At 45.4% G+C, this 21,935-nt stretch overlaps 3 protein-coding genes across 5 annotated transcripts in view; 1 reads left to right on the top strand and 2 right to left on the bottom strand.

Moving 5' to 3' along the window:
- Positions 1 to 2,558: 2,558 nt before the first annotated feature.
- On the bottom strand, positions 2,559 to 5,680 carry LOC147223819 (BPTF-associated chromatin complex component 1). Of its 2 annotated transcripts, XM_086165156.1 has the most exons (6): positions 5,399 to 5,554; positions 4,683 to 4,777; positions 4,003 to 4,199; positions 3,735 to 3,842; positions 3,065 to 3,144; positions 2,806 to 2,945 (listed from the first exon to the last, which is right to left on the bottom strand). In XM_086165156.1, exons 1-5 carry the CDS (start codon positions 5,417 to 5,419, stop codon positions 3,080 to 3,082), a joined length of 486 nt encoding a protein of 161 aa, XP_086021282.1. In that variant the 5' UTR covers positions 5,420 to 5,554; the 3' UTR covers positions 2,806 to 2,945; positions 3,065 to 3,079. The 2 variants fall into 2 exon arrangements, with proteins under 2 accessions (XP_086021281.1, XP_086021282.1); XM_086165155.1 differs by having other exon boundaries at positions 2,559 to 3,144; positions 5,399 to 5,680.
- A 355-nt stretch (positions 5,681 to 6,035) lies between these two features.
- Positions 6,036 to 9,852, top strand: LOC147223818 (ribonuclease kappa-A-like). 2 transcript variants are annotated; one of them, XM_086165159.1, is made up of 4 exons: positions 6,036 to 6,501; positions 7,333 to 7,415; positions 7,489 to 7,615; positions 8,959 to 9,852. In XM_086165159.1, exons 1-4 carry the CDS (start codon positions 6,427 to 6,429, stop codon positions 8,974 to 8,976), a joined length of 303 nt encoding a protein of 100 aa, XP_086021285.1. In that variant the 5' UTR covers positions 6,036 to 6,426; the 3' UTR covers positions 8,977 to 9,852. The 2 variants fall into 2 exon arrangements, with proteins under 2 accessions (XP_086021285.1, XP_086021283.1); XM_086165157.1 differs by lacking the exon at positions 8,959 to 9,852 and adding an exon at positions 8,229 to 8,584 and having other exon boundaries at positions 6,252 to 6,501.
- A 362-nt stretch (positions 9,853 to 10,214) lies between these two features.
- The window catches only part of pelp1 (proline, glutamate and leucine rich protein 1), a 14,410-nt gene continuing 2,689 nt past the window's right edge, over positions 10,215 to 21,935 (bottom strand). The window contains exons 5-19 of the mRNA XM_086165152.1: positions 21,360 to 21,431; positions 21,173 to 21,232; positions 20,560 to 20,716; positions 20,272 to 20,404; positions 20,036 to 20,123; positions 19,839 to 19,927; positions 19,645 to 19,758; positions 17,864 to 18,014; positions 16,956 to 17,109; positions 16,814 to 16,869; positions 16,606 to 16,736; positions 15,404 to 15,506; positions 13,431 to 15,053; positions 11,239 to 11,547; positions 10,215 to 10,542 (exon numbers count right to left, since the gene is read on the bottom strand). Of these exons, the coding sequence (XP_086021278.1) occupies positions 10,456 to 10,542; positions 11,239 to 11,547; positions 13,431 to 15,053; positions 15,404 to 15,506; positions 16,606 to 16,736; positions 16,814 to 16,869; positions 16,956 to 17,109; positions 17,864 to 18,014; positions 19,645 to 19,758; positions 19,839 to 19,927; positions 20,036 to 20,123; positions 20,272 to 20,404; positions 20,560 to 20,716; positions 21,173 to 21,232; positions 21,360 to 21,431 (3,327 nt within the window). The 3' untranslated portion in view covers positions 10,215 to 10,455. The remainder of the gene's footprint in view (positions 10,543 to 11,238; positions 11,548 to 13,430; positions 15,054 to 15,403; positions 15,507 to 16,605; positions 16,737 to 16,813; positions 16,870 to 16,955; positions 17,110 to 17,863; positions 18,015 to 19,644; positions 19,759 to 19,838; positions 19,928 to 20,035; positions 20,124 to 20,271; positions 20,405 to 20,559; positions 20,717 to 21,172; positions 21,233 to 21,359; positions 21,432 to 21,935) is intronic.

The raw sequence follows: 21,935 nt of genomic DNA, 5'->3' as shown, positions 1-21,935 counted from the left end.
ACTACCAGTGTGACCGGTGCTGCTTCTGTCTTACACACACTGTTTCCCTGTTTGAACACAGACGTAATAAAGAGAAGGTAGTAAAACAGCTTCTCCTTATTTCATGCTTTTAACATTTTTTCTTGTCTGTCTGACTTTTTAACATTTTGCCTTTTTATGAGATAAATATTAAAGTTTATTTACAAAATCAAAGCATTTTGATTTCAGTGAGTATCAGCTTAAGTCTCATTTACTTAAGCTGGGTTTATTCTGGATAAAGACAGTAATATTCACTAAATGAATAGATAAAAATTCACACTGCCCTGAAAACAACACATGACTTTATCTAAAATATTTTTCAAGATTTGTCTTAGGATAATTCACATTGTATTACTAGTTCTGTTGCGTGAAACTGCTATCAGACTTTTTAATTCCTCCTCCCTCAGCCGCAGGGAATCTTCAAATTTTTGTAGTTAAGACCTTTAAACAGTTAAGACAATTTATATTTCATTGTATTTCTTATTCTCCCTCCTTCCTACTATTATCTATTACTGTTATGTTTTTGCTTGAAACTCTGCCACAACAATTTCTTCAGGATAAATAAAGTTGTTCTCATCTCATCTCTCATCTATATTGTCTTGAAGTGAAAAAATTATAATAATCAGTTGCAGAAGTTCAAGATAAACATTTCTGATGGAATTTCAATATTCAAAAAAAAAAAAAAAAAAAGTCAAGTGTCTATATGACTGATTATTTCCAACATTCAGTCCATTCATCCAATTTACTGCTAAAGGATCCTTCTGGATAAAGACACAGCAGAAAGGAAGGACAAGTGCATATCCCAGTTCTCACTAATTAGAAATATGCTAAATCGATTTAAAGCAGTCAATATTATTAATACACAAGGACAATTTGGGGAATGCACATAAGATGCCAATTCCATATCTACACATTCATGATATGAGTTATAATAAATTTCAAGACTGACTGATTTGTCATAAAATTTTCAAACACGGAGAGCTGACGCAAGAGACTCCACTTGTAACGTGCTGTGCTTGAATTCCTGAGAAAATGATGTACAAGCAAAACACACTGCTTACTTTGCCGGACTTTGTACCTGCCGCCCATTGCCTGCCATAGGTATTGAGGCTTTATGCTCAGCTACCCTGATCAATGACACTAATAAAAAGCAACTTTGCAGCTGATGACCCAACCAAATCACTTATGAGGAAAATTATTTAAAAAAAAGCATATATGTACTCAAACATGTAGAAAAAACACACAAAATTAGTTGTGACATGTCCGGAAGGATTCTTCTATCAAACAACTAATGTTGACACCAAAGATTAAACATGTGGGCCCGCGTGGATGCAAGGACGACAGGCCAGCTGGGTGTCCAGGAAAAAGATTTTGAGTTGTAGTCCAACAAAAGCAGGCAGAGCACTGGTCAGCATTAGCTGAGGACAGATCATGGAAACATCTCGAGAGATTTTAATCAAACTTACTGGTCAGCTTCAGAGTAAAAGCAGATACATAATAGCAAATGCGTAATTATCAGCTGTCCCTCACACTGTTTGGTGTTAACCCAAGTGACAGAAACGTGCACCAGAGAAATCCTGAAGGGTGACTTCCACACAGTTTAAATATAATTGTCTGAAAACAGAGGTGTGAGCGTTTTTGTCTTGAACACTCCATGCGCTACAGGCAGCGGGTGGGGGGGGTCCATGGCTGCACAGATTTGGCTAGGCTCCATCGAGGCAATGAGTGCCACTGTTCTTGTAAGAATACAATACATTTTACACAGGGTTTATTTCTTGTGGGAGATAAGCAAATGTACATGTTTATGAAGCTAACTTTAGTTTAACAGTACTCATGATGTAAACATCCCCATGGATATCTCGGCAACTCCTGCCTTTTCACCAGGCGAGAGACTCCTGTTTTTCCTGTTGAAAAACATTTAACTTTACTGACAGACACGAGGCAACGAGACGGCCGTTTGTCAAGATTACAAATCGTACAAAGTGATGTAAAAGTTGCACCGGACTGAAACCAACCCATGATTTCACATTGTACAACACAGTGACTTGAAAGAAAAAAATTGTGCTGCCCTCAAACACCAATTTTTATACGAAAAAATATCTTCCTATAATTAAGTAAAGGTTAAAAGGATTATTTTTTAATTTTTTTTAAATGAGCTGGCTTGCAAGTCAAGCTTTACCCGAGTACACCGACCCTCTCATTCTGTGATTTGTGTCTGTTTCTAAAAGAAGACTACTCTCACAGATTAAAACAAATAAATAAGCCATTGTCCCAAGTTGTAACGTCTCTCCAAAGCTTTGACCTTGGTCTAATCGCGCAGACAGAAGCTGCCTTTTCATCACACACCCATTCACTCTGCGATGCGACAGCGGCTGTTTAGTCGGTGGTCTCTGACTCCTGCTCCGCCTCCATGGAGGTCTGAAAGAGATGGTTGACCTTTCACCTTCTGATGCAGTTTGTGCTTGCTCACCAACTCCCCCATGGCCACAGCTAGAGATTCATTTTTACAGGGGCAAAAAGAAAATCTCAACACAAAGACATGACTATAAAACTAGTAGTATTTATTTAAATAAAACATTTTCTAAAGTGAACAAGCTTTTGCTTGTTTTGTAAAGGAAAAGGTAGTTGCCGTTTCCACTCCAGCTGTCTTAAAACCTGCCTGCCTGAAGGATCTCATCAATCACGTGTGCCGCACAAGCATTGAGTCGGACAAATGCGCGATGGCCTGGTACAATAACTTACTGGCGCAACTAAATAAATATTACAAAACAAATCTCAATTCTTGTTTGCTTATATGTCTAAAAAAATAACCAAAGCATCCTTTTAATTCTAAGGTGCTGGACATTCCATTCTTTTGCAGAAAGGCCTCTTCTCTGAGAAGCGCGGCGGTTAGAAGAGCTTCTTTTCTGGATGAAGTCTCATTTGATCTTCAGAGAGAAGGGAAAATACAAAGAGGAAGAGAGATTGTGTAGAAAAACGGAAAAAGAAAATCATCCGAAAACATATTTGCGTTACAGTGTCACTATTCTCCATCATGTCAACACACCAAAGTGGTGAAAAGTCAGCGGGACAGCAGCGACAAGTCTCCGGTGTTCATGATGAGGCTGGAGTCCAGGTTCAGGTTATCTGGAAGAATACAACACTTCTGTTAGTGCAATCCTTTCCTTTAACAAGGATCACATCAGACAGCATAAACTGCTTAAACAGTCGGGAAAGCTATAATTTCAATACATCATTTATTTATCTATTTTATGGCAATTCACTCCATTCTCCACAGGATCACCAGCTCTTCTTGCTTGCTAGCCCTGAGTGCCCTCAGGCAAGAAACTGCAGCCCCAAGTTGCTATCCATGGTCAAGTGAATGTCATCTAGTGTAAGTGCTTTGAAACGGCAAGGTTTGAAAGCGCTATATAAGTTGCATATGTTTTAACATTTTATAAATATACAACCAAGTATAAGGATGATCACATGTATGTGATTTAAAGCAATACATTTATGCAGGAATTATCACAAATAAGTAGAGAAAGGCATTCGTTTCCATTGGGAGTAAGTCAGTACGCTGGTTTTATAAATGATCACGACAACAACCGTGTTGTGGAACAATGTGAAGATGAATTTACCTTCAGCGTGAACACATTCTGATACATCCAAAAATTGAATCCAGTTGCTGTCGCTGTGTGTGTGTGTGTGTGTCTGACATCGGCCAGGGGTATTACCTTGGTCAAAGTTATTTAGTTTCTTGGGGGTGGAGCCTTCACCCAGTCCCTCCATGTCCACGAGGTCACTGATGACATCGGAGTCATTCAGAGCACTGAGGGTCACATCTGAACACACACAATTATATGAAAGTAGATCAATAGCAAAACAAAGGTCATGTATAAGGTCATATTTAAAAGGTTTCCTCTCTTTCAGGCTCACATTAAAGGGGCAATTTGCCAGAACACGTCTCAAATAATTGCGCGTTTCGAGTGAGAGGGAGGTCACCTGCTGTCTTCTGCTTCTTAATGGTGCCCTGACCCCCGGAATGGCCTCCAAGTCCCGCAGACACCGAGACAGCAGGGGCAGCGCCCTGCGAGGCCACTGGGCCGACGGGCGCTTTTCTGTGAAGCTTCTTGGGCGTCTCAGAAGCCAGAGGCGCGTCCTCGTACAGCTTCCTCTTCATAGCGCTTTTAGTCTGAGAGCTGCATGGAAGAAAAACAAGAACTTCTATCCTTCAAGAATTAGATGCATATTTACACAATCTGATTTCTTTTCAAATCCCCCTGTTTGTATGGATGAATTAAACTGACACGTGTGCATTTCGCATCCCCAGACACTGCAGTGACCTCAGGCTGCTATGTACATTTAGCAACCGTCAACCTGTTCTTGCACGGTTTGTCTCAGAGATTTTGAAGAAGTTCATTTTTAAAGAGGAAGATGAACCACAGGAACATTCCACGGGTTTCAGGAACAGGACTTTGACTGCGTGATGAAGAAGCAGGCCGTGACCACCTGTTACTCATGACCTCAAATTCCAGGAATAAACACAGTGGATTTACTGGAATTGAGTAAGGAGCTCTGCTCCCGTCCCGGTTCCGTCCACACACACACACACAATCCCCTGAAACTATTACTATGTGTGTGTTACAGAGAAGAGAGTGTGTTACAGAGACGTGTCGTGTTACCCGGCCGGGCTGGTCTCAGCAACTGGATGCAGCTGCATGGTCAGCTCTCCCAGCTTTGTGAAGGCAGCTCCAGCTGCAGAGAAGATCTCTCCCACCTGAGGAATAACCAGATCCAGTGAGACACAACATCCCCATTCTATTGCAATGTTCACATTCATATCTCTACTCATATTTATAACAATGTTTACACTCTTCTACCAGCACAGATCCCAATGCACTGTGGACAGCAAAGTAGGAATTTCACTGTACGGGGACAATAGACGCTTTGACTCTTGAACCACCAAAAGAAAGGGCTAAAGACGTCAAAAAAACGTCCTTTATAGTTAGAAAAACTTTAATTACCACCTCAGTTACCATAAATATATAGATATCATTTTCTTTTATAACCCGTTTATATATCAACACGACTTTCAATATGAAGTCAGAATTAATGTTGGCGTAAAGAAGGCGAGAGGCTTCTAAATGTGCGGAAAAAAGCATGTAGACTTGTTTCCAGAGTAGAATAAAAAATAAATACAGCCCCGCATTCTCCGACCGTCCCTGAATTAACCACGCTGCACGGATTGCCGTAATTACGCCAATATACACGCGTCTAACCGCGTTCAGGCGGCTCGAAGCGGAAACTTCACGGTGTGTATGCGCGGCTGCACGCCGCAGATCATGTTCCCTCCATTGTCCCTGCAAACATGTGGTGCTTTTGCGATCGAAGAACTTACTTTTGTGGAGGCCGAGGTCATTTTTTCGAGCGGGCGCGATGACGCGCTAGTTAGCTGCTAAGATGCTAACGTGCTAACAATGCGTCATCTGGTTATCCTCCTCCGGCGCGGCGCTGTGAGGTCGTCCCCCTCTTCCGACGCGCGGGTCTGCGGAATCCCGGTCGCAGCTGATAAAACCGCCGAGAGAAGCATTAAATTATTCATTCAATTACATGGTAAAATAGCAGAGATGCGCACAATACTTTCGGAGGCAGACCGCAGACAGCGAGAACTGGCGCTGCCTTCAGGGCGACCCGGATACTACAGGTTCAAACTTGCAACTCGGGATTTTAATACATTTTACAGAAGTCTTTCATGAAAACAATATAGTCATATAATGCATTGACTTTTAATTTACATTTTCTCTTCCAATTTTGACACCTCTATCAATAAAACAAGAGTGTATGTACTGATTGCCACGTTGTTGTTTTTTTCTGGAAGCGGTCGAAGGACGACTTCCGTTGAGCGTTGTTTTAAAAAATAGCCTGGAAAAAGAGGGCTCATTACTAGGGGACAGTTATCAAACATGTAATGCAACAAAAACAAGGAAGGAACTATGATGTACTTTACTCTTTGATAGGAGTGAACAGGCTAATGGCCTTTTTTTCGTTTTTTTTTTTTTTTTGTTCTTTTTTTAAGAATATGATTGCCATACCTAATGAACGCAATACGCAAGGGAGCAGGATTTAATCCAGTTATGACATTGTATTTCGCAATGACGACCGAATACAAGCAACGCATATTTCCGATGGCAAGGAACGCCTGAGCGTCACGTGATGATCACATGACTCGTATTTTGCGGAAGTGAATTCTCCAGGCTCCAGTGGGTTGCTGGTGGTCAACAGTTCTCCCGGGTCTCTCAAGGAACCGTCCCATTCGCGTCGATATTCGAATACTTTTTGGACCGTCACGCCGGAAAGGAGGGAGCAGCGGTTTAAGCCAACCGGAAGAACCGTATTTCCGGTCTGCGGAGTCGCTGTCCGGTCACTATGCGCGGCTTGATCTGTGGGCCGAAGCTGTCGGCCTGCGGGGTGGTTCTCAGTCTCTGGGGCATCATCATGCTGGTGAGTATCCACCTCTTTTAGAGGTGATTTATGACTGACATTAATACAAATAAGATGGACTCCTCAAGACGACCCCTGTGTTCAAAATGCTGGTACAGCCAGTCGGTCTCTTGCAGACCAGAGGAGGTGATTGAAGGCATGTCACCAAACACAACAGCACCAGGTGGACCAAAGCACTGATTGTGAAGGCCATCAGAGAAGACACCCTCTCTGAAAATGTTAACCGCCATAGAAATTCCACTCTCTAGCGTGACCCGCTTGGTATGTCAGTGCTTCTGGGTTTGACCCCGAGGAGAACCAGGGCCTCAAGCATGGACCGAGATCCAGGAGAAGGGAACAGAATCCAGCACAAACTCGATCTAACTAGTTGATCTTTTTTTTTATAACACAAGAACATTTTTTGTGTGGAGTTTCCATGCTCCTCCCATGTCCGAGTGGGTTGCTACAGGTTCAATCGACTCCAAAAACACCCAATTGTTCAGACATTTGAATGGAGGGTGAATTGTTGTATACAGGTCTCTATATGGGGCCCTGTGATTGGTCCAGGGTGAACCTGCCACTCGTCCAATCACAGCAGAGAACACAGACACTGAGTGCAGGACAAGCAGGGCCGAGAATGAATGAATGAACGGATGGATATTTATTTGAATTTTTATGAGATGTGGTCACCAGTTTACATGAGCAACCTCTGTGCACAAAAACTGAATTTTCACCAGGGAAGTCTCCTCAAATCTCTCCAGCTCTATTCAACCTGTAATGAGCGGTCGTGTTTCATCGCAGCTGCCGAAGCAGGGGCTGCGCTCGGTGACCTTCTGGTGCTTTGTCTTTCAGGCCACGTTGGGGATCTTCTTCTCCACCCACGCCGCCGTTTTGATCGAGGACATTCCCTTACAAGATGTCGATATTCACCAGGAGTAAGTGGCGCAGACAGACATATCCAAACGTCTCACTTTGCATCGGCATTGACCTGCCGCCGTCTCTCCTCAGTCCCAACCCCCCACAGAGGGTGTACGAAATCTACAACCAGGTGGGTGTTAACTGCTTCGTGGCGGCCGGGATCTATGTGGCTGTTGGCTTATTCTCCTGCTGCCAGATGAGACTCAACCAGAAGAGGGTGAGTGTCCGACCTCCCCAGATGTCTCTGCGAACCCATTAACAAAGCAAGAAGCAACATAAAATTATAGTTTATAGCTGTTAATTTGATATAGTTTGGACAGGATGCTGAACGTTTTGTCTCATTCCCTAGTTTTTTTCCTGATAATAGCTAAAAAGAAACAAGATTTTCAGTTGTTCATTGGTTAGTTGTGGGTCTGAAACCAGAATCACACCGTTAACTCCCTCCCCAGGCGAGGCCTCAAAGGGGGGGGAGACCTGCAATGAAATAATACAAGTGCTACAAGATAAAGATGTGTGAAATATGGACAGCATACGGGAAAGATGCAAGCAAAATCTAAAAAGAAATGGAGAAAATAAGCATTTGCTTGACAAATAAGCAAATATGATAATTATCACGGAAGTTCAGCTTTAAGTAAGAATAACGTTTATTTTACTGACATCGTTTAATGGTTCTTGTCAGTGCAACAAGGCCAGAGCTGGTGCAGTTTATGCAGTCGTGCGCTGTAGTCTAAAGATGGCCGCTTGAAGTGTTGGGTGTGGGCAGGGACGGATCCGTGCACACGCCAGCTGACATTTGCAACTTCTTCTCCTTTCTGCTTCTCCCTCTTCAGGGGCCACAGCCAATCAGCTGCCTCCATCTAACCCTCTCCTCTCACACCAACTTCCTGTCGTCATTCCCTCCATCCCTAAACCTCCTCTCTGCTCTTCCCTCTCATCTCCGGCTTCCAAACTCACCCTCGCTCTCGTCTTTACACATCCAATCCGTCTCAGCCTGGACTCCGTGCTGTCCCTCTGATGCCCCTCCTTAACCCTCTAAAGAAGATCACCACACCTCCAGCTCTGACTTCAATTTTCCTGCGCCTCCGAGCCACACAGAAGGGCCGGTCTCGCCAACGTCTTGTAAAACCTCTCCCTTCGCTTTTGCCACAACTCTTCTGTCACCGATAGCCCCCCCCCCTGGAATTTCCACCTGCCAGCTGAAATTTGGAACAGTAGCTTAAAAACATGAACAAGTGAGCCAATTAAAAAAAGATAATGTACGTTTTTCAGTAAACGGGTGAAAAGGTGCCCAAGATTCATGCTTTAATCACATTGTATTTTCTCCAGAATTACCAGAGTCCAGTTCAGGTCAAGGATGTTCTTATAGGTTATATTATCCCGAATTTGGGGGGTAATAACCCCACCAGCCCCGTTTAATCTTTTTTTTTTTTTTGGGTTCCGGGTGCTGGATTGAGTTGTTTATCTCATGATGACGCAATTTTGAAATTTGAAGATAATGATGGCTGCATACAAAGATGACTGTTTAAAACCTTTTAACCTGCCGTCCCCATCCGTCCCCAGGCCTACTTGGTGCAGTGACACCCCCTGCTGGACGAAGACCCTCGCAGACGCGGCTGGAATTGAAACGACGCATATTTCTACCTCTACTTTCAACAATCCCCAGGCAGACAGTCATTTATTTCTGGTCCCGCTGGGGAAACTTCAGCCATTACTTGTGTGTGAACGCAAACCCACTGACACACACACATGTATGAAGCCTTCTCTTAAAGAAAATAAACAAGTGCCATGAAAAGATATGTTTTAATACATTTATCATATGTTTGGCCCTTTTCTATGCAAACAGGATTTTTTTTTTTTGACGCCACAAGGGGCAAGTTAACATCCAGATGGAAAATGTTGAGTGATACATCAACTCCGCTCAGGTGGAGGAACGTTGACGCATTTAGGATGACCCCTAAGGATTTTGAGATTTGTTTCTGAGGGACTTTTGGCCGACTTAGGATACAAGAGAACGGAAGAATCATGGATAAAATACCAGAGAAGAGAACAGGAAGTTAGTTGGTGTGAGAGGAGAGGGTTCGATGGAGGCAGGTGATTGGCTTTGGCGCAGCTCTGCAACCATCTGTGTGTGTGTGTGTGTGTGTGAGAGACAGAAAAAACGCGTGTGTAAAGCTCCAACGTAGGAACCTGGTCCTTCCTGTCAGGTAAATACTCTTAAGTGTTTGGCTCTGAATGTTACTGGCCTTTGGGCCAAAAAAGAGGCAAGATGTTTCCATTCTTCAAGGCTCAAACTGAATTTAGGGGAGGGGATATAAATACTGTTTTTGGAATTTGCAATGCAAACGATGATTGATAGAATGATAGACACTGTATCGATTATGTTGGTTATGTGACCATGTAACACGGGGGCTTAATGGGAGCTATTTAATCGAATTAAAAAGTCTGGATGCAATCAGATTTCTTCTTGATCTATTTTAAACCCGCTATTTCCACAGAACGAGTCAGCTGCCGTCTCGCGCGTTCTATTTCATCTTAATTGATTTCTGTCCATCTTGTTTTACATATTTCTATTTCTTCCAGTATATCTGATTCCGATCTCAGGGGGATGCCAAGACAGCTTTCCTGGCCGTCACTTGGTCAAACCCTCCCAGAACTGAGTCGGAGCGTTGCCTCTTCATCCACGTGACCCTGCAAAGCTTTGCAGGAGGGAGGCTTTGCAGCGAAGTGTAGAGGTTTGATGGTAATATTGGGATTTTACCCTGCGAGACAGCAGAAAAGTCTGACCATTCGTATGAAGCAAAACGCAAAGGACAGGGTTCTTTAATTTTTTTTTAATAATAACATGACAGTGATGACAAACAAAAAAAAAAAAAGTGTAAAGGAAAAACGCATGGGCTTAAAGACACCGCCCACAGGTCGGCCCCCCCATGTGCCTGATGTTTGAAATTACGTTTCGAACCGTGCCGGACATCCTCATCGGCCAATCAAATGCAGCACTGTGATACAGTATCCCAGGAGTTGTGGGCTGTTTCTGCAGCAACTTAGAATCGAGAGCGTTCATTTGGATCCAGAGGCGGCGCTCTCATCGTCGGGGGGGCAGGCGACGAAGTCAGCCAACATGGAGGCCATGGCTTCGTCGTCCAGCTGGAAGACAGGAAAGCGTTAGTGGGTTAATTCCTTCGAATCAAGAACCGATACCATCATACGTCCAGTGTGTCTTAATAGAAAAATATGAAAACCTGCATATGGAAGCTAAAATGATTGTTTCACAGAGGATAGATGGAGGCAGATGACTGGCTAATTGGAGCAGCCCAAACGAAAATGTCAAAAACCCACTATACACGAATGTAACTCCAAAATCAATGAAGGAATGGTTTGTCAAAAAGCTTTCAGTCCCCACCTCGTCCATGTTAGACTTTTAACCTTTTTACAAAAAGATCCATGTCTAGACTGTCAGGATCAACATCATTGAGGAAAAATTCAGCCGTAGAGGAGAGACCTTTAAGAGATCCTCACAAAGCCTACACTTTCTGGTTTTGGATTCAGGTTGTCGTTCATGGGTTTTCCATTAGTTTCCAAACTGCCTTGGTGTTACTGTTAATCAAAACCCGGTATTCTGAATGTTGTTACATGAACCCGGAGTCACTACAACAACTGAGTGTTAAGATAACCAAAACTGCCACAGCATCATCATCTTTGACATCCTTCTGGTTTCGTTATGAGCACATTCGCCTTGTCGGGGCATCAACAAAACGTGCACCCGAACCTGCGCGTTTGCGTGAGGATTACGTGCACGCAGGTACGTCCGAAATGTATCGACGGGTTCCGGAGCTAAGTTACCTGCTTCTTGTCTGAAGTCAGCTGCTCCTCCTCTTCCCTGGTCGCCTCTTCTCTCTTCCTCTTCATCCCTTTGACGTCGTCTCGCTCGTTCTCTCCGCCGCCTCCTCCCTCGCTCTCCGCCAGCCCTTCCGCCTCTTTGTCCTTACTCGTACAGTCTTTCTCCTCAGTGTCCTGAGCACCGAGGTCTGAGGAGGACTCCGGGTCCGGAGCCGACGGGTCGCCCTCCTCTGCAACTGCCAGTGGCTCCTCCTGAAGGCTCTGCATTTGGCCCTCGCTCTCCGGCAACTCCTGGACTTCATCTGCCACTTCCTGCGATGGTGAGGATACGTCATCATCCCTGAAACACTGGAATTCTAAAATCCGACAGTCACACCTAACTTATTATGTCAAGTGAGATATCCTTGCGTCACTGATGGAGACCCCCACCTGCTGCCCCTAGTGGATGGGACAGAGGTCTTTTTTCTGGCTTCCAGTGGTACGAGTACAAGGACAAACTTCTTTGTAGCTGTGACTTTTCATACTTCATTAACTCAGAGGACCTCATAGGCCCCGCCCGCATATCACGCTTGCTAATCATTGGAAGAATTTGACAGGAACAACAACAGCGACAGTCGTATCCTTGGTCGTTTCAGTGTCTAATGTGAGCGTGGAGCTGTTGCAGTTAGATGGACATTGTTCGGATCCACTTCCTCATCGGTACCCTCCGTTTGTCAATTTGTCACAGAGGTATGGCCGTCTTTTGCAACAGACGCTCTCCTTAATGTGCAAAATTGGGACACCTCTTTCCAAGAATCACTGGCCAATTGATGAAAGAGCAGGAATAACAACCTTCTGCTTTCCTGCATTAGCTGCGCCCACTACAAATTTCTGACCAACCCCACACTAGTTATTAAACAGCTGGTTGAGAAATACATTCTGGCCAGATGACGTTTAGAAGAGAAGAATAGAGAATAGAAGGACTTCATATTTGTTCTCACAGCACGGGGAACCAGAAGAAACTTTTCTCTTTTCATTGATGATGTGGAGACCTTCACTGGTCTAAACTTTCAAACTTTGCATTTCAACCAAACCGAAAGAATACACTTGAAACCTTCCGACATCAAGTGGTGGACACAGACAAAGCAGGGTAACAACTCAGAAGGTCTGACGAAACAAATGAATCATGGTTTTTGTCATTTCAGGTGAGATGCATGCAGGACCAGTGACTTCCAGTCACGGGAGGCAGGAGAGGCCGTGCCTCACTTGCAAATCTTGGAAAGGTAAAATGAATTATTATTATAATTATTTACATTTTATTTTTCATTTAACTTCAGTTTTTTCAATTCAAAATCGCCTGATTTTCACATTTACTGTTCAAATACTAAGGATTGACGTGCAGCGAGGGCACAGATTGTTGAGCTTAAAACGTAGAATGCGCAATAACGGCTGGCTGCCAGCATGCTCTGCACTACGATCGTATTGCTATCTCTCCTTATGTGGCTATTAAAACGTTTAAACTTTTGCTATATGAACTCCATTTCAAATGTTTTTTGTCAACAACTGTATGTGTAGTAGGAGTTTCTTGTGCTTATCGATCATAAAACAGCTGCGAAGAGCCACTTTGTAGGGCATGCGGTTCCTCTCCAGTCCACCAACGTTCTCCAGCCAATGGAAATCTAAGGAACCGGCTGAGGCCGATCAACGGATGCAACCATTGGATGCTATCGGAGCATCTATAGCTACACCAGTTTTGCAGGCCAGTAGGTGACCGGTGTTAGCTTTGTCTGACATGCTTAACAAAGACACCATTGCTGATCAGATCAACAGTTGTGTGAATACACTGTTGAACTTATTGTCCAACACAACAACGCACTCTGCAAAGGAACTGGACACACCACATAAGGTACGCGTCATTCTGCCTTTCTGTCTGAGTCCGAATCAGTCTTCTCCTTGATTCGTGCAAAAAAAAACATCAGTGTTAGGAATGTGCCAGTATGTGGGCTAGCGAGAACCACATCATTTATCGGTCCTGATGACGATCGGGAATATCGTCGGAGAAAACCAATCTCCCTCGCTGCTCAAATAACCTTATTTGTAAAATGCTCCAAGAGCCCGGTGAGGTCTGGATTCGAATGAAGTTGCTGGACGTCCAGAAACAAGTGATGTAACCCAAGCCATCTTTTGTGACATCGTGCAATTGAACCATCACATACCTGTTGCTCTTGGGCTTCTTGCTCCTCTAAAGCAGCGGGTGTTTCCGCACCGCCAGCTCGTTGCTCAGTCCACAAGCTGGCCTCCTCCTGTAGTACTCCATCTTCTGCTCCTTGTACTTCTTGCTCCGCGTCTTCCCTCTCGTCCAGCGCGCCCCCAGTCACACACAGGATCTGGGGCATGGTGGGGTCATCCATCCTCTCGCTTTCATCGTCTTCCATACCCACTCCCGCAGCCTCCTCCAGGACGCCGATGCTTTCGACCTCCTGCACCTTCATCCTGTCGTCCTCGAACGAGCCTCTTTTGGGCTGGATCTCCTCGATGCCCCCCTCTGCCTCGGCCTCCTCGCAGAAGGGGGCGATCCCTGCTTCGGCGGCGGCGGCTTGAAGCAACTTTCCTTCCTCGATGCCAGGCTGGTCCAGCTTGTCGTCCGATCCCTCCAGCGGAGGGATGGGACCTTGCTGCTCCTCCTCCTCTTCCTCCTCCTCCTCTTCCTCCTCCAGCTCCTCCCCTTCTTCCTCATCGTACTCGTCGTACTCCTCGCCGTACAACTCTTCATCCGCGAAGTCACTCACTTCCTCCTCTTCATCCATGCCCTCCTCGTCTTCCTCCAGCTCCTCATCATCCTCCATGTCCTCCTCCTCTTCCTCCTCCTCGTCCGTGCTGTTGATATTGATGACGGCCGAGTCCTCGTTGCTGGCGGGCGGGGGCGGGTGCGGGTGGAGGTGGCGTCCCTGCTGGCTCAGCTGGTTCTGCAGCTGGTGCATTTGAAGAGGAAGGCCCATGGGGTTCGGGGCCGGGGGCTGCAGCAGCATCTGCTGAAGTTGGGGCCGCCCCGGCAGAGAGTCACCCATCCCGGCGCTCGGAGTGGACAGCGAGCTCGAGTTCATGGGGGGGATAACAGAGACCACGGAGGAGCTCGCCGGGGGGAAGGAGTTGATCGGCGTTGTGGACGTGTTGAGGAGGGGAGAGGAGGTGGCGAGGTCGTTCGGAAGAGAGACTCCATCCATGGCGGTGGTGGCCGGTGTCGACGATCCCATGGCGACGGAGTCCCCTCCCGCTAGCGTGACGGCGGCACCCCCCGGAGCCGCGATGGAGGCCAGGTTGTGGGAGTTCGCAGACGTTTCATCCTGCTGGCCATCCATGTTGAGCATCCCGGGGGGTACGATGACCACGCTGTCGTCGGAATCGCTAGCGAGGGAGATCTCCACATCCTCCACCTCCTCTTTGTCATAGCGCACAAACACAGGTCTCTGACCCTCAGGGGGGCAAAGTCCAGCGAGCTCAGGCTGCTGGGGCGCATGCGGGGACAGAATCATGTCTCCTGGGCCGTGGCCCTGACCTGGTAGATTGGGGACAAGGGAGAGATGGTTCTCCAGTGACCCCAGCAGGGAGGGTGGACCTAGGGTAAGGGAGTGGCGGCTTGGGAATTGAGGGGCAGTGGTAGGGCCTCCCAGCAAGGTGGGCAAGGTAAGTCCTGGTGTGGATCCCTGGGAGGAGGGGAGGACCGGAGCTGAGGGTGTGGATTTAAGGGTCAGGGGTGGTAAAGGGACAGCAATGGAGGGAGTGCGAGGGTGGAGGAGGGAGTTACAGATGGTCAAGGCCTCAATGCAGAAAGATGACACCTGAAGGAGGGGAGCAAAGGTCACGTAAGGTGCTGACTATGCTAAACACCCCACATGGATTTTCTCTATCATAATAATTGTACATTTCTTTTTTTTAAATTCATACAGCAAAAGATGAAATGTCCACACTTTAAAAACAATGGCCCGTAGCCCTCGGAAATAGTTAAAGATCTATACATTGCATCGAAAATGTCACTGACTTTACTTAGTGATCCCCAAACTCGTCGACAAGAAGGTGATGGTGTCAAATTGTGAACATTTTCGTTCAGTTTATAAGTTATAAGCTGCGACTAATGGTTCACGAGAACACGTGGCAGCCGGCATCAGTACGACTCCTCCAACCTGCTCACCTTGAGGTTCCTATCAGACCGTCCGCTGCTGAAGATGGACACAGCACACGTCAAGGGAGGAGGCCAACATGGAGAAGGAACCAGGACCAGAGCCAGCAACAACCTGCGCGCACACATGCACACATGGGACCATTACTGGAATTGCCTGGACCCACACAAGTAGCTTTTACATCGGAGTCTTCATGGAATCCTTAACTGGTTAGTCAGCGATTAGATACACCAGAAGTTGGTTCATGACTTAAGATCCAACCTCCCTGCCTGTCTGTGGTAGGGGGCAGGTGACTCATGGTGGTCTCACAAATGAGTAGTTTCTGGTATCTTGAATGGTATCTTTCTTCCCCACAGCTTTTTGTCGCTCTGAAGAATTGCCTTAGTTCTCCTTGTGTTGTCTCGATATTGGCTTCCCACTTTCTCCATGGGGGGTCTGGGTGGAGGGGGGTGCATCTTGTAGCAAGGAATTTCGAGGATCGCTGTTGGGTAGACTAGCTGATCTAAGTTATGATCTTGGCGGCACTGAACTATCTTTTAGCAGACTTTCAGAAGGTACCATGTCACTTGGACTTTTTAAGTGGCGACAAACTTGTCCAGCTTGGTGATGAGCTTCAATTTCCATTTTTTGTTCTTCTAATAAAGTAGTGCTTTGAGGGCTTGTTGGGACGTAGCACCCAACCTCGAGGTCTAGGGATGAGGACATCCCAGTGGATGGTTCCTCCATGTTTTCATGTCTTAAACCTATAGTTATGATGGTAGCTGCAATTTTAGGATGTTGAAACACAGGTAACTCATGAATTCCATCGCTTGCCCGTCTCCTTGTATAGTAGCATTCCAGCAGATGCTACATGCAGGATCTAGATTTTCTCTGGTCAAGCTCAGTTATATCAGAAAAAAACAATTAATGTCAATGCCGCTTATCCTATACTCGTGGTCGCAGTGGGGCTGATGCCTATCCCAGCTGTCACTGGATGAGAAGTGGAGTTCAACCCGAACCTGTCATAGGACTTATCTTTTTTTTTTTTTTTTTTTCTAAAATTGCCAAACCAAATGTCCTTTTTACCATATTCATCAGTTAAGACTCATTGAGCATTTGATTTGGCAATTCTTACCATCTTGTATCGCAAGCTACCATCACTATTACATGACAATTCAAATCAGAAGTATTTGAAGTAAACAAGGTCAAGAGTTTCAAAGTCAGACGTCAATACCTGTATAATTCCCGTCTGGAAAGAGCACTGCTATACTGCCCGCTGATGCATGCAGCTTCGCAGGCGGGGCTGCTGCTGGACTGCTGCTGCTGTAGGCGCACACATAGGGGCAGCACTACATCGTGGAGACGCTGCATGACAATTACAGGGAGAATAAGCTGGTGTCTTTTCAGAGTAAATGTTGTAAACATTGTCACTCTCACGCCACCTTGTGTGTGTCATCTTTCAGTAGGCTGCCGCTGGTCAGAATGATCTGTCTCAGAGCTGGAAACAACACTTCTGTTATGATACACTAATGCACCTTTTATATTTATTTCAGAAGGTGGAGGTCGGCGGGAGACAGTTCTCACCACGCAAGGCGGACAAGCAAGTGTCCTGGTTGGCCAAAACATCTCCTTTCCTCTGATGCAAAGGCCCATCGGAATCTGCAATGACCAGGGACTTGGTCCGCCGAGGTCCGGGTTTTCCTCCCTGGACCACCTCTGCTGACAAACCGGCCCGGAGCTGCAGTAAGAACAACCCACAGGACTCAACCTCACCCTCAATCAGTTTGTTGTACTTTACACATGATAGGTTCTGAACTATTAGCTGGAGATGTTAACTGAATATAAGAAGGCAGTAACACACACACCTCCACTTGCATCTTCTACTGTGATGTTTCATCATCCAGGCTTTCTTGAATATCTACTATCACTGTTTTGTTTTTTTTTTCATAAGAGCCACATTGGCAGAGCCAAGTCAAGGGAGGGGGGGCATTTTTACAATATACAAACTCCTTCTAAAGGTGGTGGTGCAGAAGGTTGTGCTTCCTTCCTACGGCAAGAAGCTTCCTAGTTCGATTGAGAGAGGGGGTCTTTCTGCGTGGCGTGTTCATGTTCCCTGCATGAGTTTCCTCTGGGTTCTGTCATTGGAGAACCTAAATTACCCCCCAGGGAATGAGGGAGTGAATGATTGTAGGTCTCTATATGTAGCCCAGTGATTAACTGGCGACCAATGACAGCTAGGATAGGCTGAAGCCCCTCGGGACACAGAGTCCACAATGACCAGTATAGAATCATTCGAAAGGACTGTGGTGTTTCGGCTTCCATGGCTGTTACTCCACAAATCTGAAGCACTTACAGAGGCTTGGTCGTCTAAAGATTATCACAGATAATCAACGGCGAACTTCCACCAGTAATCCGTTCAAAAGCACGTCTTCCTGATTCAAAGCATGTACATTTTAAACATATCACATGCTGTGCAGTAAAGTGGACTTCACCTTAACGGACTCCGATCCTGGAGTAATGTCGCCGAGCAGGTGGTTGAACAGGAGCTCTGAGTGGCTGGGGCTTCCCTGGAGGACGGTAGCCGAGGCCCCTGCCACTTGAGCCCAGAGCTCCAGGGTCCTGTACACTGACACCCGAACAGAGCTGCGGAGCAACAAATTATGGAGATAAACCCTCGTTCACCAGCACTTGCCTTCAAACACACATTCTTATCATTCTGCTTAGCGTCTTTGCTAAAATACCTGTCTTATTATGGTAGTTCACACCAAATTTAAAAAGTTCTGAAAGAATGAAACAGCTGAACATAACTATCCTCAGAACCCAATGGGCAGCGTTCTTGAACTGAGGGGCCCTGACTACAAGTGCTTGCTCAGTCTTTATCATACAGTGACATTCTGGAAAAGCCAGCAGAGCACTGTTGGGAGGATCTGAGGCTGGGCAGGCAAAGAGGCTAGAAGCAGTATGCTGCTATGGGCCTCAGGGCCGAAGGAGCTGTCCCAATGGAGTACTTTCTGGGGAACCCAAAGAGTTTCTAAGCCAGGTAGTATATGTATATAATCCCTCCGCCATGCTGTGGGCCAACTGCAGGACATCTTCAAGACTTTTAATGTGTCCTTACCAGAGGCCTGAAACATATCAGTTGACTTCTTGTCAAGGTCAAGTGGCTTTTCTCTGAACTCTCCCTACGATGTCTGCTCCTCACGCAATCTCCAAGTCTAAGCCAAGCCACCTTGTCGAGGAAGCTCGTGTTGAGGATTTGGAAAAAAAAAAAAAATGAACTGCCAAATTGAAAGCTTTACTTACTGGCTTACCTGCTGTTATTGCACAATATACCTATCTCATTCATGTTCCATCCTACCCGCAGTTGTTGAGAACCAAAGTTACTTGACTCCTTCATTTGATTCACTTATAACCCTCCAACCTTAAAAAGGGCCAAACTCCTCAAGTACAGTGGACTTCAGATCACACCGAGGGATGGTCGGTTCCCTAACAGAGGATCTAGAACACTCAAGACCTTCCCAAGACAGCTAAAGAAATCCACTCGAAGGTGTAAAATGAAGACCTTGCGGAGAGCATCCTCAGCTCATTGCTTTTGTGAGATACACGGCACAGGTCCAAATTCACTCATATGATTATAAAGTTGAGCAATAAGCCTTGGCATGAGGTGTTTTAGTATCCTGTGCACTCATGACAATGATTATGTATTAACATGGTGTTGGTGCCCAATGGCTTTTCACCCTTTCAATGGAAGAGTGTAAACTCCATGTCCCACAAACCAGACTGCCACACCAGAGGTCGGCACACTGGGGTATCCACCTCCTTTTACAACAATCCCTGATGCCTCTCCATGCAGGAGGTGAATCCACAGGATGGTAGCTCCATGTTGCTTCCTTGGATCATGTCTGACCATGCCCTATAGACCAAAGCCCCAGCCCCCTCTGGAGAGCTGGCTTCAGGAGGGTACCCTCATCTCCTTATTCTTAGGAGTTTGACTCCATACATTGTGGATGTAGATTGGGGTACTTGTGCATTGCTCTTAGTCTGGAGACATACCAATGATAAATTGCCTTAGGTGACTCTGCGAGGGGCTGAGGGTCACCCAAATCTTCATCTTAGAATGGCAGGAAATATGATTCGGTTTGTTTGACTTTTACTTTACTATATCTTAGAACAGGAAATGTGCATCCACATGTTATAGACCGCTTCCAACCGAGGAATAGTATTGACCAAGTATAAACATTACCAGAAGTATAACTGGGTATGATTTCAGTACCTGAAGGACCTCTGCTGTCCGGGACTTGCTTCATATGGAGGCGTCCAAGCCGAAAGGGTCTGGGAAAAGAGCCTCTGCAGGACTGCGGCATACTGAACCATGCTACTTCGCACACTGGTAAAAAATATGCAAAATCATCAAAAAAAAAACTTAACTACTCAGTCATTCAGCTCTGTGTGTCTGTAAGTACTTACACTGTGATAAGAGCTGACAGCACCTCCAGCGTGACTATGTGTATAATAGGCAGGACCAGCAATCTAAAGTTACCATCTCCTGTTAGATTCTGACACACACACACACACACAAAAAAAATCAATCAATACATGCATTTTCACAATCTCCATAAACACCTGCGCTGTGAAATTGTGATTATGAGTGCATGGGGGCTCACAATGCTTTTGGAGGTAATGGCCAGAGCTCGACACACAAGATTTAGGATGTGCCTGACAGGCAGACGCACTGCAGAAGCTGGATCCACCCTATTAGTGGACACACAAGGGTCAGCACAGAGAAAAGCTGCTTGTTTTCTGAATATTGAACCATGCGTAATTACAAGTATATCTAACACTATTATTTAAGATACTATTGCTCTATTACTTCTTTGTTTAGTACTTGGGTGTGTTATACCTGAGAGTGTGTCTGAGTGCCAGACACACAGCAGTATATCGCTGCTGAAGCTGGAGCAGGAGCAAAGGATCTGATTGGTTGAGCAGAGGGAAGGCCAGCTCCACCCCTGGACCTTCGTATTGCACTGTCCCATCTGGGAAAAACAAATCACAGCAAACGCTTGAAACAAATTCCCACATAGGTATGGTGGGATGTTAGAGAAAAACCACCATTCTCACACAGTAACACCTCATCTGCTTTAAAGGTAGGCATAGCCATATTTATACAAGGAAACAATGCCATCTGTACCTGTTTCTGAACCTTGATAGATCTGAGCCAGCAGGCTATTCGCTGAGGCCAGAAGGCAGTGAATTTGACTGGTCCAGCCCTCAGCCCTTCCAGTTCCCAAGCCCGTGTCCAACACCCCGCCCAGACAAGGTAGGCGGCCATAACACTGACACGCCATCTGAGAAGATCAAATAAGTTTGTGGAGTGAAGAACATCTGGGAATCATACAGTGAAAACAAGGATCTGGATTGAGGATTACACCACATGCACCACATTAGCACCAAAAGGCATTTTTTAAGATGATCAAATCTGTTAATTCCATGGTGTTTATTGCACGTAATCATAAAAAATGTCATCACATTAACTTCTTATATACTATGTTTTTTGTGGGTAGAACACTTACTGATGCAAGCTAATCCACATTTTCACAATGTGCTATAACTACCACATGATGCATTAACCATTAGATCACATGCTTATTGCATTCAAGCCAGATAAACAGGATCAATTTTAAAACATACACTGCTGTTAACATGAACTGTTGATCCCACAAAATTATGGCAAAACATAAATTATTACAAATTGTATTATCACACAGTGTGTTCTGATAAAAGATAGATTAATCAAATAAAACCTCTTGTGTTTTCTTGTTTGTGCTGTCCATCTTGGTTAGAAAATAAGCTCCCAGTTTATCCTGAAATGAAAAAAACAAAAAAAAGCATTTTTTCCATCCATCAATGCCCTGAATTCGTAAAGATGCACAGCTTCAATAATTCCCAACAGTTTCTTTTAACAGTCTGCAGTTTGTGAGTGCATCTCACCTTGAGTGAGCCGCAGGCTCGAGGATAGAAGGTCATGCAGGCCATCATCCCCTCCATGGCCGCCAGCTCACACTGGCATTACAAGAGGAGACATTTAAATGTGAAGGCTCAATAGCTCACTTCACAGACATCAAAACAAACAAATAAGGTGAGATCCAAACAACATAGACAGAATCACCTCCAACATAGTCTGCAAGGAAGGCTGGGTTGAGGATGCTAGTACAACATGAAACTGATCTGAATCTTACGTTCAGACGAGAGCTCTCTTTTTGTCAATAGCTAATTGCACATAGAGCAGACAAAAATTGCCATTTGGAGTTCAGCAAGGTTTAATTCTAATACAGTTACATGCTTCCACCGGCTCGAATTAGAGAAAAACCAACGACTGTCTATCTGACTTTATCTCCACAACCCTGACAGACTCATTTCTGATCCTCTCCATTCTCCTCACTCCCAAAGAGAACCTCCACACCTTCATCCCTGCTGCCTCCAGCTCTGCCTCCTGTCTTCTAAACCAGACAACACTGCTGCCCTCAGCTCCACCTTCTATACTTTTCCTTTCATACTCTTATCACC

Source organism: Fistularia commersonii, chromosome 19, assembly GCF_037954325.1.
Source record: "Fistularia commersonii isolate RoL2024-O1a breed Wild chromosome 19, RoL_Fcom_v1.0, whole genome shotgun sequence".
Lineage (NCBI taxonomy): Eukaryota > Metazoa > Chordata > Actinopteri > Syngnathiformes > Fistulariidae > Fistularia > Fistularia commersonii.
The sequence above is the reverse complement of the archived record's forward strand: the minus strand, read 5'-3'. Positions and strand labels throughout refer to the sequence as shown.

Bases quoted from the DNA above. Each gene is read 5' to 3' on its own strand.
- LOC147223819 (XM_086165155.1), bottom strand. From the start codon at position 5,419: ATGACCTCGGCCTCCACAAAA. The intron at 4,200-4,682 runs GTAACACGACAC...TCTTCCATGCAG, and splicing joins GCTGAGACCAGCCCGGCCGG to CTCTCAGACTAAAAGCGCTA. The intron at 3,843-4,002 runs GTGACCTCCCTC...GTGTGTGTTCAG, and splicing joins TAAGAAGCAGAAGACAGCAG to ATGTGACCCTCAGTGCTCTG.
- LOC147223818 (XM_086165157.1), top strand. From the start codon at position 6,427: ATGCGCGGCTTGATCTGTGGGCCGAAGCTGTCGGCCTGCGGGGTGGTT. The intron at 6,502-7,332 runs GTGAGTATCCAC...TTTGTCTTTCAG, and splicing joins TCTGGGGCATCATCATGCTG to GCCACGTTGGGGATCTTCTT. The intron at 7,416-7,488 runs GTAAGTGGCGCA...GTCTCTCCTCAG, and splicing joins GATGTCGATATTCACCAGGA to TCCCAACCCCCCACAGAGGG.